This window comes from Eutrigla gurnardus, assembly GCF_963514095.1.
Source record: "Eutrigla gurnardus genome assembly, chromosome: 23".
NCBI classification, from domain to species: Eukaryota; Metazoa; Chordata; class Actinopteri; order Perciformes; family Triglidae; genus Eutrigla; species Eutrigla gurnardus.
Window position 1 is genome coordinate 9,736,454 of NC_139934.1, and position 17,377 is coordinate 9,753,830.

The 17,377-nt window shown below is 52.5% G+C and overlaps 1 protein-coding gene across 1 annotated transcript in view; it reads left to right on the plus strand.

The window, feature by feature from the left end:
* The window catches only part of LOC311009330 (uncharacterized protein), a 226,866-nt gene extending 210,227 nt beyond the window's left edge, over positions 1-16,639 (plus strand). The window contains exons 2-4 of the mRNA XM_084003433.1: positions 13,943-14,745; positions 14,904-15,186; positions 15,395-16,639. Coding sequence (XP_083859559.1) covers positions 14,474-14,745; positions 14,904-15,186; positions 15,395-16,057 — 1,218 coding nt within the window. The 5' untranslated portion in view covers positions 13,943-14,473 and the 3' untranslated portion in view covers positions 16,058-16,639. The remainder of the gene's footprint in view (positions 1-13,942; positions 14,746-14,903; positions 15,187-15,394) is intronic.
* The last annotated feature ends 738 nt before the right edge of the window (positions 16,640-17,377 follow it).

A 17,377-nucleotide genomic window follows, 5' to 3' on the forward strand; every position in this document is an offset into this window, starting at 1 on the left:
CACCCACCACTGCAGCACCTACAACAGCAGCACCTACCACTGCAGCACCTACAACAGCTGCTCCTACAACAGCTGCACCCACCACTGCAGCACCTACCACTGCAGCACCTACCACTGCAGCACCTACAACAGCTGCTCCTACAACAGCTGCACCTACCACTGTAGCAACTACGACAGCTGCACCCACCACTGCAGCACCTACAACAGCTGCACCGACCACTGCAGCACCTACGACAGCTGCACCCACAACAGCTGCACCAACAACAGCTGCACCCACCACTGCAGCACCTACCACTGCAGCACCTACAACAGCAGCACCTACCACTGCAGCACCTACGACTGCAGCACCTACAACAGCTGCTCCTACAACAGCTGCACCCACCACTGCAGCACCTACAACAGCAGCACCTACCACTGCAGCACCTACGACTGCAGCACCTACAACAGCTGCTCCTACAACAGCTGCACCCACCACTGCAGCACCTACAACAGCAGCACCTACCACTGCAGCACCTACCACTGCAGCACCTACGACAGCTGCACCCACCACTGCAGCACCTACGACAGCTGCGCCGACCACTGCAGCACCTACAACAGCAGCACCTACCACTGCAGCACCTACCACTGCAGCACCTACAACAGCTGCTCCTACAACAGCTGCACCTACCACTGTAGCAACTACGACAGCTGCACCCACCACTGCAGCACCTACAACAGCTGCACCGACCACTGCAGCACCTACGACAGCTGCACCCACAACAGCTGCACCAACAACAGCTGCACCCACCACTGCAGCACCTACCACTGCAGCACCTACAACATCAGCACCTACCACTGCAGCACCTACCACTGCAGCACCTACAACAGCTGCTCCTACAACAGCTGCACCTACCACTGTAGCACCTACGACAGCTGCACCCACCACTGCAGCACCTACAACAGCTGCGCTGACCACTGCAGCACCTACGACAGCTGCACCCACCACTGCAGCACCTACAACAGCAGCACCTACCACTGCAGCACCTACCACTGCAGCACCTACCACTGCAGCACCTACAACAGCTGCTCCTACAACAGCTGCACCCACCACTGCAGCACCTACAACAGCAGCACCTACCACTGCAGCACCTACAACAGCAGCACCTACCACTGCAGCACCTACCACTGCAGCACCTACCACTGCAGCACCTACAACAGCAGCACCTACCACTGCAGCACCTACCACTGCAGCACCTACAACAGCTGCTCCTACAACAGCTGCACCCACCACTGCAGCACCTACAACAGCAGCACCTACCACTGCAGCACCTACAACAGCTGCTCCTACAACAGCTGCACCCACCACTGCAGCACCTACCACTGCAGCACCTACAACAGCAGCACCTACCACTGCAGCACCTACCACTGCAGCACCTACAACAGCTGCTCCTACAACAGCTGCACCTACCACTGTAGCAACTACGACAGCTGCACCCACCACTGCAGCACCTACAACAGCTGCGCCGACCACTGCAGCACCTACGACAGCTGCACCCACCACTGCAGCACCTACAACAGCTGCGCCGACCACTGCAGCACCTACGACAGCTGCACCCACAACTGCATCACCTACCACTGCAGCACCTACTACAGCAGCACCTACCACTGCAGCACCTACCACTGCAGCACCTACAACAGCTGCTCCTACAACAGCTGCACCCACCACTGCAGCACCTACAACAGCAGCACCTACCACTGCAGCACCTACCACTGCAGCACCTACAACAGCTGCTCCTACAACAGCTGCACCCACCACTGCAGCACCTACCACTGCAGCACCTACAACAGCTGCACCTACCACTGCAGCACCTACAACAGCTGCTCCTACAACAGCTGCACCTACCACTGTAGCACCTACGACAGCTGCACCCACCACTGCAGCACCTACAACAGCTGCGCCGACCACTGCAGCACCTACGACAGCTGCACCCACAACAGCTGCACCAACAACAGCTGCACCCACCACTGCAGCACCTACCACTGCAGCACCTACAACAGCTGCTCCTACAACAGCTGCACCCACCACTGCAGCACCTACAACAGCAGCACCTACCACTGCAGCACCTACAACAGCTGCTCCTACAACAGCTGCACCTACCACTGTAGCAACTACGACAGCTGCACCCACCACTGCAGCACCTACAACAGCTGCGCCGACCACTGCAGCACCTACGACAGCTGCACCCACCACTGCAGCACCTACAACAGCTGCGCCGACCACTGCAGCACCTACGACAGCTGCACCCACAACAGCTGCACCAACAACAGCTGCACCCACCACTGCAGCACCTACAACAGCAGCACCTACCACTGCAGCACCTACAACAGCTGCTCCTACAACAGCTGCACCCACCACTGCAGCACCTACCACTGCAGCACCTACAACAGCAGCACCTACCACTGCAGCACCTACCACTGCAGCACCTACAACAGCTGCTCCTACAACAGCTGCACCCACCACTGCAGCACCTACAACAGCAGCACCTACCACTGCAGCACCTACAACAGCAGCACCTACCACTGCAGCACCTACCACTGCAGCACCTACAACAGCAGCACCTATCACTGCAGCACCTACGACAGCTGCACCCACAACAGCTGCACCAACAACAGCTGCACCCACCACTGCAGCACCTACCACTGCAGCACCTACAACAGCTGCTCCTACAACAGCTGCACCCACCACTGCAGCACCTACAACAGCAGCACCTACCACTGCAGCACCTACAACAGCTGCTCCTACAACAGCTGCACCTACCACTGTAGCAACTACGACAGCTGCACCCACCACTGCAGCACCTACAACAGCTGCGCCGACCACTGCAGCACCTACGACAGCTGCACCCACCACTGCAGCACCTACAACAGCTGCGCCGACCACTGCAGCACCTACGACAGCTGCACCCACAACAGCTGCACCAACAACAGCTGCACCCACCACTGCAGCACCTACAACAGCAGCACCTACCACTGCAGCACCTACAACAGCTGCTCCTACAACAGCTGCACCCACCACTGCAGCACCTACCACTGCAGCACCTACAACAGCTGCTCCTACAACAGCTGCACCTACCACTGTAGCACCTACGACAGCTGCACCCACCACTGCAGCACCTACAACAGCTGCGCCGACCACTGCAGCACCTACGACAGCTGCACCCACAACAGCTGCACCAACAACAGCTGCACCCACCACTGCAGCACCTACCACTGCAGCACCTACAACAGCTGCTCCTACGACAGCTGCACCCACCACTGCAGCACCTACAACAGCAGCACCTACCACTGCAGCACCTACAACAGCTGCTCCTACAACAGCTGCACCTACCACTGTAGCAACTACGACAGCTGCACCCACCACTGCAGCACCTACAACAGCTGCGCCGACCACTGCAGCACCTACGACAGCTGCACCCACCACTGCAGCACCTACAACAGCTGCGCCGACCACTGCAGCACCTACGACAGCTGCACCCACAACAGCTGCACCAACAACAGCTGCACCCACCACTGCAGCACCTACAACAGCAGCACCTACCACTGCAGCACCTACAACAGCTGCTCCTACAACAGCTGCACCCACCACTGCAGCACCTACCACTGCAGCACCTACAACAGCAGCACCTACCACTGCAGCACCTACCACTGCAGCACCTACAACAGCTGCTCCTACAACAGCTGCACCCACCACTGCAGCACCTACAACAGCAGCACCTACCACTGCAGCACCTACAACAGCAGCACCTACCACTGCAGCACCTACCACTGCAGCACCTACAACAGCAGCACCTACCACTGCAGCACCTACGACAGCTGCACCCACAACAGCTGCACCAACAACAGCTGCACCCACCACTGCAGCACCTACCACTGCAGCACCTACAACAGCTGCTCCTACAACAGCTGCACCCACCACTGCAGCACCTACAACATCAGCACCTACCACTGCAGCACCTACAACAGCTGCTCCTACAACAGCTGCACCTACCACTGTAGCAACTACGACAGCTGCACCCACCACTGCAGCACCTACAACAGCTGCGCCGACCACTGCAGCACCTACGACAGCTGCACCCACCACTGCAGCACCTACAACAGCTGCGCCGACCACTGCAGCACCTACGACAGCTGCACCCACAACAGCTGCACCAACAACAGCTGCACCCACCACTGCAGCACCTACAACAGCAGCACCTACCACTGCAGCACCTACAACAGCTGCTCCTACAACAGCTGCACCCACCACTGCAGCACCTACCACTGCAGCACCTACAACAGCAGCACCTACCACTGCAGCACCTACCACTGCAGCACCTACAACAGCTGCTCCTACAACAGCTGCACCCACCACTGCAGCACCTACAACAGCAGCACCTACCACTGCAGCACCTACAACAGCAGCACCTACCACTGCAGCACCTACCACTGCAGCACCTACAACAGCAGCACCTACCACTGCAGCACCTACCACTGCAGCACCTACAACAGCTGCTCCTACAACAGCTGCACCCACCACTGCAGCACCTACAACAGCAGCACCTACCACTGCAGCACCTACAACAGCTGCTCCTACAACAGCTGCACCCACCACTGCAGCACCTACCACTGCAGCACCTACAACAGCAGCACCTACCACTGCAGCACCTACCACTGCAGCACCTACAACAGCTGCTCCTACAACAGCTGCACCTACCACTGTAGCAACTACGACAGCTGCACCCACCACTGCAGCACCTACAACAGCTGCACCGACCACTGCAGCACCTATGACAGCTGCACCCACAACAGCTGCACCAACAACAGCTGCACCCACCACTGCAGCACCTACCACTGCAGCACCTACAACAGCAGCACCTACCACTGCAGCACCTACGACTGCAGCACCTACAACAGCTGCTCCTACAACAGCTGCACCCACCACTGCAGCACCTACAACAGCAGCACCTACCACTGCAGCACCTACCACTGCAGCACCTACAACAGCTGCTCCTACAACAGCTGCACCTACCACTGTAGCACCTACGACAGCTGCACCCACCACTGCAGCACCTACAACAGCTGCGCTGACCACTGCAGCACCTACGACAGCTGCACCCACCACTGCAGCACCTACAACAGCAGCACCTACCACTGCAGCACCTACCACTGCAGCACCTACCACTGCAGCACCTACAACAGCTGCTCCTACAACAGCTGCACCCACCACTGCAGCACCTACAACAGCAGCACCTACCACTGCAGCACCTACAACAGCAGCACCTACCACTGCAGCACCTACCACTGCAGCACCTACCACTGCAGCACCTACAACAGCAGCACCTACCACTGCAGCACCTACCACTGCAGCACCTACAACAGCTGCTCCTACAACAGCTGCACCCACCACTGCAGCACCTACAACAGCAGCACCTACCACTGCAGCACCTACAACAGCTGCTCCTACAACAGCTGCACCCACCACTGCAGCACCTACCACTGCAGCACCTACAACAGCAGCACCTACCACTGCAGCACCTACCACTGCAGCACCTACAACAGCTGCTCCTACAACAGCTGCACCTACCACTGTAGCAACTACGACAGCTGCACCCACCACTGCAGCACCTACAACAGCTGCGCCGACCACTGCAGCACCTACGACAGCTGCACCCACCACTGCAGCACCTACAACAGCTGCGCCGACCACTGCAGCACCTACGACAGCTGCACCCACAACTGCATCACCTACCACTGCAGCACCTACTACAGCAGCACCTACCACTGCAGCACCTACCACAGCAGCACCTACAACAGCTGCTCCTACAACAGCTGCACCCACCACTGCAGCACCTACAACAGCAGCACCTACCACTGCAGCACCTACAACAGCTGCTCCTACAACAGCTGCACCCACCACTGCAGCACCTACAACAGCAGCACCTACCACTGCAGCACCTACAACAGCAGCACCTACCACTGCAGCACCTACCACTGCAGCACCTACAACAGCAGCACCTACCACTGCAGCACCTACGACAGCTGCACCCACAACAGCTGCACCAACAACAGCTGCACCCACCACTGCAGCACCTACCACTGCAGCACCTACAACAGCTGCTCCTACAACAGCTGCACCCACCACTGCAGCACCTACAACATCAGCACCTACCACTGCAGCACCTACAACAGCTGCTCCTACAACAGCTGCACCTACCACTGTAGCAACTACGACAGCTGCACCCACCACTGCAGCACCTACAACAGCTGCGCCGACCACTGCAGCACCTACGACAGCTGCACCCACCACTGCAGCACCTACAACAGCTGCGCCGACCACTGCAGCACCTACGACAGCTGCACCCACAACAGCTGCACCAACAACAGCTGCACCCACCACTGCAGCACCTACAACAGCAGCACCTACCACTGCAGCACCTACAACAGCTGCTCCTACAACAGCTGCACCCACCACTGCAGCACCTACCACTGCAGCACCTACAACAGCAGCACCTACCACTGCAGCACCTACCACTGCAGCACCTACAACAGCTGCTCCTACAACAGCTGCACCCACCACTGCAGCACCTACAACAGCAGCACCTACCACTGCAGCACCTACAACAGCAGCACCTACCACTGCAGCACCTACCACTGCAGCACCTACAACAGCAGCACCTACCACTGCAGCACCTACCACTGCAGCACCTACAACAGCTGCTCCTACAACAGCTGCACCCACCACTGCAGCACCTACAACAGCAGCACCTACCACTGCAGCACCTACAACAGCTGCTCCTACAACAGCTGCACCCACCACTGCAGCACCTACCACTGCAGCACCTACAACAGCAGCACCTACCACTGCAGCACCTACCACTGCAGCACCTACAACAGCTGCTCCTACAACAGCTGCACCTACCACTGTAGCAACTACGACAGCTGCACCCACCACTGCAGCACCTACAACAGCTGCACCGACCACTGCAGCACCTATGACAGCTGCACCCACAACAGCTGCACCAACAACAGCTGCACCCACCACTGCAGCACCTACCACTGCAGCACCTACAACAGCAGCACCTACCACTGCAGCACCTACGACTGCAGCACCTACAACAGCTGCTCCTACAACAGCTGCACCCACCACTGCAGCACCTACAACAGCAGCACCTACCACTGCAGCACCTACCACTGCAGCACCTACAACAGCTGCTCCTACAACAGCTGCACCTACCACTGTAGCACCTACGACAGCTGCACCCACCACTGCAGCACCTACAACAGCTGCGCTGACCACTGCAGCACCTACGACAGCTGCACCCACCACTGCAGCACCTACAACAGCAGCACCTACCACTGCAGCACCTACCACTGCAGCACCTACCACTGCAGCACCTACAACAGCTGCTCCTACAACAGCTGCACCCACCACTGCAGCACCTACAACAGCAGCACCTACCACTGCAGCACCTACAACAGCAGCACCTACCACTGCAGCACCTACCACTGCAGCACCTACCACTGCAGCACCTACAACAGCAGCACCTACCACTGCAGCACCTACCACTGCAGCACCTACAACAGCTGCTCCTACAACAGCTGCACCCACCACTGCAGCACCTACAACAGCAGCACCTACCACTGCAGCACCTACAACAGCTGCTCCTACAACAGCTGCACCCACCACTGCAGCACCTACCACTGCAGCACCTACAACAGCAGCACCTACCACTGCAGCACCTACCACTGCAGCACCTACAACAGCTGCTCCTACAACAGCTGCACCTACCACTGTAGCAACTACGACAGCTGCACCCACCACTGCAGCACCTACAACAGCTGCGCCGACCACTGCAGCACCTACGACAGCTGCACCCACCACTGCAGCACCTACAACAGCTGCGCCGACCACTGCAGCACCTACGACAGCTGCACCCACAACTGCATCACCTACCACTGCAGCACCTACTACAGCAGCACCTACCACTGCAGCACCTACCACAGCAGCACCTACAACAGCTGCTCCTACAACAGCTGCACCCACCACTGCAGCACCTACAACAGCAGCACCTACCACTGCAGCACCTACCACTGCAGCACCTACAACAGCTGCTCCTACAACAGCTGCACCCACCACTGCAGCACCTACCACTGCAGCACCTACAACAGCTGCACCTACCACTGCAGCACCTACAACAGCTGCTCCTACAACAGCTGCACCTACCACTGTAGCACCTACGACAGCTGCACCCACCACTGCAGCACCTACAACAGCTGCGCCGACCACTGCAGGACCTACGACAGCTGCACCCACAACAGCTGCACCAACAACAGCTGCACCCACCACTGCAGCACCTACCACTGCAGCACCTACAACAGCTGCTCCTACAACAGCTGCACCCACCACTGCAGCACCTACAACAGCAGCACCTACCACTGCAGCACCTACAACAGCTGCTCCTACAACAGCTGCACCCACCACTGCAGCACCTACCACTGCAGCACCTACAACAGCAGCACCTACCACTGCAGCACCTACCACTGCAGCACCTACAACAGCTGCTCCTACAACAGCTGCACCTACCACTGTAGCAACTACGACAGCTGCACCCACCACTGCAGCACCTACAACAGCTGCGCCGACCACTGCAGCACCTACGACAGCTGCACCCACCACTGCAGCACCTACAACAGCTGCGCCGACCACTGCAGCACCTACGACAGCTGCACCCACAACAGCTGCACCAACAACAGCTACACCCACCACTGCATCACCTACCACTGCAGCACCTACTACAGCAGCACCTACCACTGCAGCACCTACCACTGCAGCACCTACAACAGCTGCTCCTACAACAGCTGCACCCACCACTGCAGCACCTACAACAGCAGCACCTACCACTGCAGCACCTACCACTGCAGCACCTACAACAGCTGCTCCTACAACAGCTGCACCCACCACTGCAGCACCTACCACTGCAGCACCTACAACAGCTGCACCTACCACTGCAGCACCTACAACAGCTGCACCAACCACTGCAGCACCTACAACAGCTGCGCCGACCACTGCAGCACCTACAACAGCTGCACCCACAACAGCTGCACCAACAACAGCTACACCCACCACTGCATCACCTACCACTGCAGCACCTACTACAGCAGCACCTACCACTGCAGCACCTACCACTGCAGCACCTACAACAGCTGCTCCTACAACAGCTGCACCCACCACTGCAGCACCTACAACAGCAGCACCTACCACTGCAGCACCTACCACTGCAGCACCTACAACAGCTGCTCCTACAACAGCTGCACCCACCACTGCAGCACCTACCACTGCAGCACCTACAACAGCTGCACCTACCACTGCAGCACCTACAACAGCTGCTCCTACAACAGCTGCACCTACCACTGTAGCACCTACGACAGCTGCACCCACCACTGCAGCACCTACAACAGCTGCGCCGACCACTGCAGCACCTACGACAGCTGCACCCACAACAGCTGCACCAACAACAGCTGCACCCACCACTGCAGCACCTACCACTGCAGCACCTACAACAGCTGCCCCTACAACAGCTGCACCTACCACTGTAGCACCTACGACAGCTGCACCCACCACTGCAGCACCTACAACAGCTGCGCCGACCACTGCAGCACCTACGACAGCTGCACCCACCACTGCAGCACCTACAACAGCAGCACCTACCACTGCAGCACCTACCACTGCAGCACCTACCACTGCAGCACCTACAACAGCTGCTCCTACAACAGCTGCACCCACCACTGCAGCACCTACCACTGCAGCACCTACAACAGCTGCTCCTACAACAGCTGCACCCACCACTGAAGCACCTACGACAGCTGCACCCACCACTGCAGCACCTACAACAGCTGCGCCGACCACTGCAGCACCTACGACAGCTGCACCCACCACTGCAGCACCTACAACAGCAGCACCTACCACTGCAGCACCTACCACTGCAGCACCTACCACTGCAGCACCTACAACAGCTGCTCCTACAACAGCTGCACCCACCACTGCAGCACCTACCACTGCAGCACCTACAACAGCTGCACCTACCACTGCAGCACCTACAACAGCTGCTCCTACAACAGCTGCACCTACCACTGTAGCACCTACGACAGCTGCACCCACCACTGCAGCACCTACAACAGCTGCGCCGACCACTGCAGCACCTACGACAGCTGCACCCACAACAGCTGCACCAACAACAGCTGCACCCACCACTGCAGCACCTACCACTGCAGCACCTACAACAGCTGCTCCTACAACAGCTGCACCCACCACTGCAGCACCTACAACAGCAGCACCTACCACTGCAGCACCTACAACAGCTGCTCCTACAACAGCTGCACCCACCACTGCAGCACCTACCACTGCAGCACCTACCACTGTAGCAACTACGACAGCTGCACCCACCACTGCAGCACCTACAACAGCTGCGCCGACCACTGCAGCACCTACGACAGCTGCACCCACCACTGCAGCACCTACAACAGCTGCGCCGACCACTGCAGCACCTACGACAGCTGCACCCACAACAGCTGCACCAACAACAGCTACACCCACCACTGCATCACCTACCACTGCAGCACCTACTACAGCAGCACCTACCACTGCAGCACCTACCACTGCAGCACCTACAACAGCTGCTCCTACAACAGCTGCACCCACCACTGCAGCACCTACAACAGCAGCACCTACCACTGCAGCACCTACCACTGCAGCACCTACAACAGCTGCTCCTACAACAGCTGCACCCACCACTGCAGCACCTACCACTGCAGCACCTACAACAGCTGCACCTACCACTGCAGCACCTACAACAGCTGCACCCACCACTGCAGCACCTACAACAGCTGCGCCGACCACTGCAGCACCTACAACAGCTGCACCCACAACAGCTGCACCAACAACAGCTACACCCACCACTGCATCACCTACCACTGCAGCACCTACTACAGCAGCACCTACCACTGCAGCACCTACCACTGCAGCACCTACAACAGCTGCTCCTACAACAGCTGCACCCACCACTGCAGCACCTACAACAGCAGCACCTACCACTGCAGCACCTACCACTGCAGCACCTACAACAGCTGCTCCTACAACAGCTGCACCCACCACTGCAGCACCTACCACTGCAGCACCTACAACAGCTGCACCTACCACTGCAGCACCTACAACAGCTGCTCCTACAACAGCTGCACCTACCACTGTAGCACCTACGACAGCTGCACCCACCACTGCAGCACCTACAACAGCTGCGCCGACCACTGCAGCACCTACGACAGCTGCACCCACAACAGCTGCACCAACAACAGCTGCACCCACCACTGCAGCACCTACCACTGCAGCACCTACAACAGCTGCCCCTACAACAGCTGCACCTACCACTGTAGCACCTACGACAGCTGCACCCACCACTGCAGCACCTACAACAGCTGCGCCGACCACTGCAGCACCTACAACAGCAGCACCTACCACTGCAGCACCTACCACTGCAGCACCTACCACTGCAGCACCTACAACAGCTGCTCCTACAACAGCTGCACCCACCACTGCAGCACCTACCACTGCAGCACCTACAACAGCTGCTCCTACAACAGCTGCACCCACCACTGCAGCACCTACAACAGCTGCACCCACGACTGCAGCACCTACAACAGCCGCACCTACAACAGCAGCACCTACCACTGCAGCACCTACAACAGCAGCATCTACCACTGCAGCACCTACCACTGCAGCACCTACAACAACTGTGCCTACTGTACCACTCACATCAACAAGGGTGATCTTCAGGTCTCTTCAAAGCACATTTACAAGTGACCTGCTTGATCCCTCATCAAGTGCTTTTAGAACAAGAGCTGAAATGATACAGGACCAGGTAAGTGTGTTGGTACACCTCACAAGTAGCGCCCACTTAAAGAATTGAACACTTACCACAGCCTACATACTCCATATAAAAGGTAACTTATGAATGGAAGGTCAAGAAGGAATTCATGACAGAGACATCAAGCGGAATGTATTAAGGCAAAAACTCACACCTCTAACTCATAACTCTTCTCATACAGACAGTTCAGTGTCCAAGATAAAGTAAAAAGTGTTTAATGGATATTGTGTAGGATTTGGTGGCATTTAGCGGTCGCAGATTGCAAGCAACTGAATGCCCCTATGCTCACTCCACCCTCTCCAATCCTGCATGACATGATTGGCTGATGGCAAAACTCTGCTAACACATCTTTAAAGTAAAAACATTACTTTTGCAGCAATAGAAGTCAGCGGCAGGTCAGCGGGACCTAAGTACGTAAAAACACAAAAGACTCTAGAGCCAGTAATCTGTCTCTTGGTGACTGTAGAAACATGGTGGTGCAACACAGTGGCCTCTGGGAAGTAGGCTTGCTATGTATATGTGAATATCTAACTCTTAGCTATTGGATGAAGGATACTTAGCTTCAAGTTATTATACATGCTATATTAGGAATATTATTTTCCATTTTTGTTAATAGATACCTTAAATCCTATACGTTGGCCCTTGAAATTGTTCTCTCCGCTTCTTTTCTGTCTCTGTAGCTTACACCTGTTTTCCAAAGGAGATTTTCTTCCTTCGACTCGTTGAGAGTTGTGTCATTCAGGTAATTTGTTTGCTTTGTTTGTTTATTTCATAGTTTTTGCCTACAACTTAACAGTGGTAGTTGAATTTCTCTTTTTTTTCTTGTCTTTTCGCAGTAATGGATCGATCATCAACAACTTGAATGCTAGCTTTGTAAGCGTATCTGTTCCTAATAACACCCAGATTGCCAGTGTTTTGATCAGTGCAGCTTCAAACGTCACTGGCTTCGACATTGAAACCAATTCCATTATTGTGGATGGCATATGTAAGTAATCCTCAGTGCTACTTGATCAAATATTTCAAAAGTTGTGCAACAGTTTGTTTAACTAATGTTTTGTTTCTCTTCATTTAAAGCTTCAAGTGGAATTAGTCAGAAGATGAGTCTCATCACCGCATCCTTCCTGGTACTGTTGTCATGGCTACTGTCAACTCAGCAATAGCAACAGTGTTTCAAAGAAAGAAAAATAATAAAATAAAAAAAATAAAAAATAGAAAATAATAAAATAAAAAAAAAACAACATCATAGTCTTCTCTTGTCTTTTGCATTTTTCGCTTGACATACCATTTTCTTTCACTTGTGACATTTGACATACTATGTTACAGCAGTAGATGGTACAGAGAGCTGAAGTCCAGTGCATACAGATTACGTGTGTGTGAATTGAAGTGGACAGGTTGTCCGTTATCATGTATCTGCACGTTTGTCATCAGATAAGCATAGACAGGTTCGGTACTTGCGTAAGTACACGTCCTGAGCAATTGTTTTAACATTACCATTAAACAAAAACCTGGTTCAATAACAATTCTCTCCAAATAAATAGATTTGTATCAAATAAGTAATTCAATATATCACTGAATATGAATTTGAATTTTTTTAAATCCTGAATTGCATTTTTTTTTTTTTTTTTCAAAAAAAAAAAGGTAATTGATACACCAAGATGATTATTTATTAATGGTTCAGCTATATATTGTGACACCCCTCCCCTTGTCTGGGGAGTGTCACGGGTGTACTCAGAATGGAGGAGGTTGACCCAAATGCAGTTAAATAAAACATATAAATAATAAGCCAACAACAAACAATGTCCAAATAAGTCAGGGAGGCCACAAGGGCAAAAACACCATGAAAAAAACGAAAAAGAATCCAAAGTGTAGACAAAAAAAACGTACAAACCATAATCCAGACAAAGACCAGGACACATAGGCAGAGTAGACACACATCTGGGATATCGCAGGACAACCAAGCAAAGACAGAACAGAAACACACAGACTAAATACACAGGGCTGATTAGGTTACAGTTTTTCTCAGTCGATTTGGTACAATTCTCAGATCAGAACTGAAATTCTCAAAACTACCTGTTCAATCTTCACATCATTGTGTCACTTGTGCACATCAAAAAAGCAAATTCTCATTCCTTTGAACAAGTTGCAAATGCTTTGGTCCATCCATGCAAATGATTATGTACAATTCTCTGCTGTTTCCTACATTATCAATTGCTTATGTCATTTTGATCAAAATGCATTATAATGGGTCTCTGTTGAATAGTCTCACCACCCACAACATTTAGGCATTAGTTCATCGCGTATGTCTTTACATGCAAAATGCTTGAACAAGTTTTCACAATATGTCAAGCATATTCATATACAATTCCATTTAACTTTTTTTTTTTTTTTTTACTTTTTTTCTAAATCTGTCCTATAGTAATTGGTAAATTGCTCCCAGGTGATTCCCAGGTGATTTCTAATGAAATTGCATGTCATGAACAATCAACTGGCAAGTATATATAAAGCCAGAGCACAACACAATTTTACAATGTCTGACAATGGAAGGACAAATTGGAAGGGGTCAACAGCCAGTGAGAAGAAGAAGAGGAAGAGGAATCAGGCTGTGTGGCGGAGGAGTTGGGAGGGAAAACAGAGGAAGAGGCAGAAGAGGCCGAGGACATATGCGCGTGCCTGATGAGATAAGGGCCACACTTGTAGACCATGTTCTCAATCATGGGCTTACAATGGCCGAGGCTGGTCGAAGGGTGCAGCCAAATGTTGGGAGAACAACTGTGTCCTCAATCATTCAGACTTTTCGTCGAGAGAACAGGTATGTAATCTAACAATACGTACTGTACTGTAGGCTAATACCGTATGCGTTATTCCATTTTTACAGTATACAGTCCATGTATATGTATTTTACTGGACTCAATTTTGTGTTTTGCACTATATATATTTTATATTTACACTATATTTTTTTCCACATAGGACTGCAAGACAACTTCACGGGGGTGGCAGAGGGCCCCTTTTCACACCTGAACAGGAGGAGGCTATTTGTACCATGGTTATCGAAAACAATGCCATAAGACTAAGGGAGATAAGAACTGCCATTATAGAAGACAACAACATATTTGAAAACATCCAAACTGTCAGCATCTCAACCATTGACAGGGTGCTGAAAAGACACCAAATGAGAATGAAGCAGCTGTACACTGTTCCATTTGAAAGAAATAGCGAAAGAGTGAAGGAGCTCCGCTACCAGTATGTACAGGTAAAACATGCATGAGCATCCAGTAACTGTACCTCACAGTACAGTAAACAATACAGCATCATATAGTGGTACACACTACACATTTGCTATGGCTGTAGAAATGAAGAGGCAATGTGTGCTGTTTACGTTTGATGTAACTGTATCTTGTCCAAAATGAAAATGTATGTACAGTAATTCATAAAATTCATTTTGTATCTTCTGGATATAGCGTATAATGGAACTGGAAGCCAGTGAACCACCACACAACTTCATCTACATGGATGAGGCTGGCTTCAACCTTACCAAACGCAGAAGGCGAGGTCGAAATATCATTGGCCACAGAGCTACAGTTGATGTGCCAGGCCAACGGGGTGGGAACATAACAATGGGTGCAGCTATATCTGAGAATGGGGTGCTAACGCATATTCCCATTATTGGGCCATACAATACAGAGCATCTTGTCACATTTTTAGACACTCTCTACAGGGATCTCATCCCTGAACAAGAGAGGGGTCAGATTGGAGATGACTTGCCAATGTATGTGATAGTTTGGGACAATGTCAGCTTCCATCGCTCCAATATCATCAGGCAATGGTTTGCAAACCACAACAGGATGAAGATGGAGTTCCTCTCACCCTACTCCCCATTCCTCAACCCCATTGAAGAATTTTTCTCAGCATGGAGATGGAAAGTTTATGATCGCCAGCCCCATACCCAGATGACCCTTCTGGCTGCCATGGATGCTGCGTGTGATGACATCACAGCAGATGCCTGCAGAGGCTGGATAAGACACTCAAAAAGATTCTTTCCACGCTGCATCGCAAGAGAAGATATTCGTTGTGATGTAGATGAAAATATGTGGCCCAACATACAGGAACGTCAGGAGGTGTAGGAAGACTGCACTGTAATTCCTACAACACTGCATGTACAGTTTTCCCTGAGGAGATTGTCCTATGTTTACATTTCTACTTTTTTTCTTTGTGCTGTGCAGTGTTGTCTTTTCCTTTTTGTATACTGTAACAATCTGTCAACTGTCAACAAATTACAATACAAAAAGTAAAAGCGTAAATGTGAATCTTGTCCTGTCCTTTTGCAAACAATCTCCCACATACACTAAGGTGTAACTTACTATTTACAGTACAATACAGTAATTGTCATCAAAAATTTAGCCATAGTTTACATCAGAACATCCCTCCAGAGTTCACTGTGATATTGACAACATGACTAAGCAATTTGACTGTCTTATCCATACACAATGACACAAGGACTTGCCCTTCTGATGGCACTGACATGTTCATTGACACAGATATTTAATTTTGAGAGATGAACTAAGGATTTTGAGCAAGAGACTGGCTTTTGCAGGCAATCCATGGTGTTTTGCCATTTGTCCGAATTGTTTTGAGAAATGCACTTACTGTTTTGCTAATAGCGAGGCTGATTCGAGAATTGTACCAAAGCGACTGAGAAAAACTGTAAACAACAGACAGGTGTGGAAACACAAGGGCAGGCTATGGGGATTGGGGAGAACAAGAAAAAGAAAAGGAGGGAAACCAAGACAGGAAGCAAAGCACGTGACAACACAAGACAGAAGGACTACAAAATAAAACAGGAAACCAACAAAAAAAACCACAGTCATGACATGGACAAGACAAGAAAACACTTAACACAAGACAGAAAAGCCTACAAAATATGAGATACTGTTTAACGTTGGTTTACGAAATCAGGAAAGCTGCGAGGTGAGTGGAGGGTGACCAAGCAGGGGAGGCCACTCAGGAGGCCTCAGGAGGACGCAAGAATTGGAGACAGCAGCAGTGAAGCAATGAAAGACAGCTGCAGAGCAGGAATTATACAGGAAGTGGACCCTCGTGGAGACACTTGGCACTGGAGTCAGGCTCATTCTGGCAATGAGCTCCGAAGCCACGGACTGGAGGAAATCTCCGTCCCTGGCCCCCTGTCCTCCTGACTGAGAGGATGCCTCCTTGGAGGTCTTTGGCTACTTCATATTTTGGGTAAGGGCTACATCTTCCTATAAAATTGTACTCCCTAAACTAATGCATCAGGTTTATATTGCCTTGAGTAAATTGTACGTGCATTAAATAAGTAGCCTCCCCTAAAGTCATGTTCCAAATTCATGTTATCATTGCCACGTTTATAATTAGGCCTATGAGTCATATGATTATTGCCTTCCATCTGAACTATGAAAACATACAAT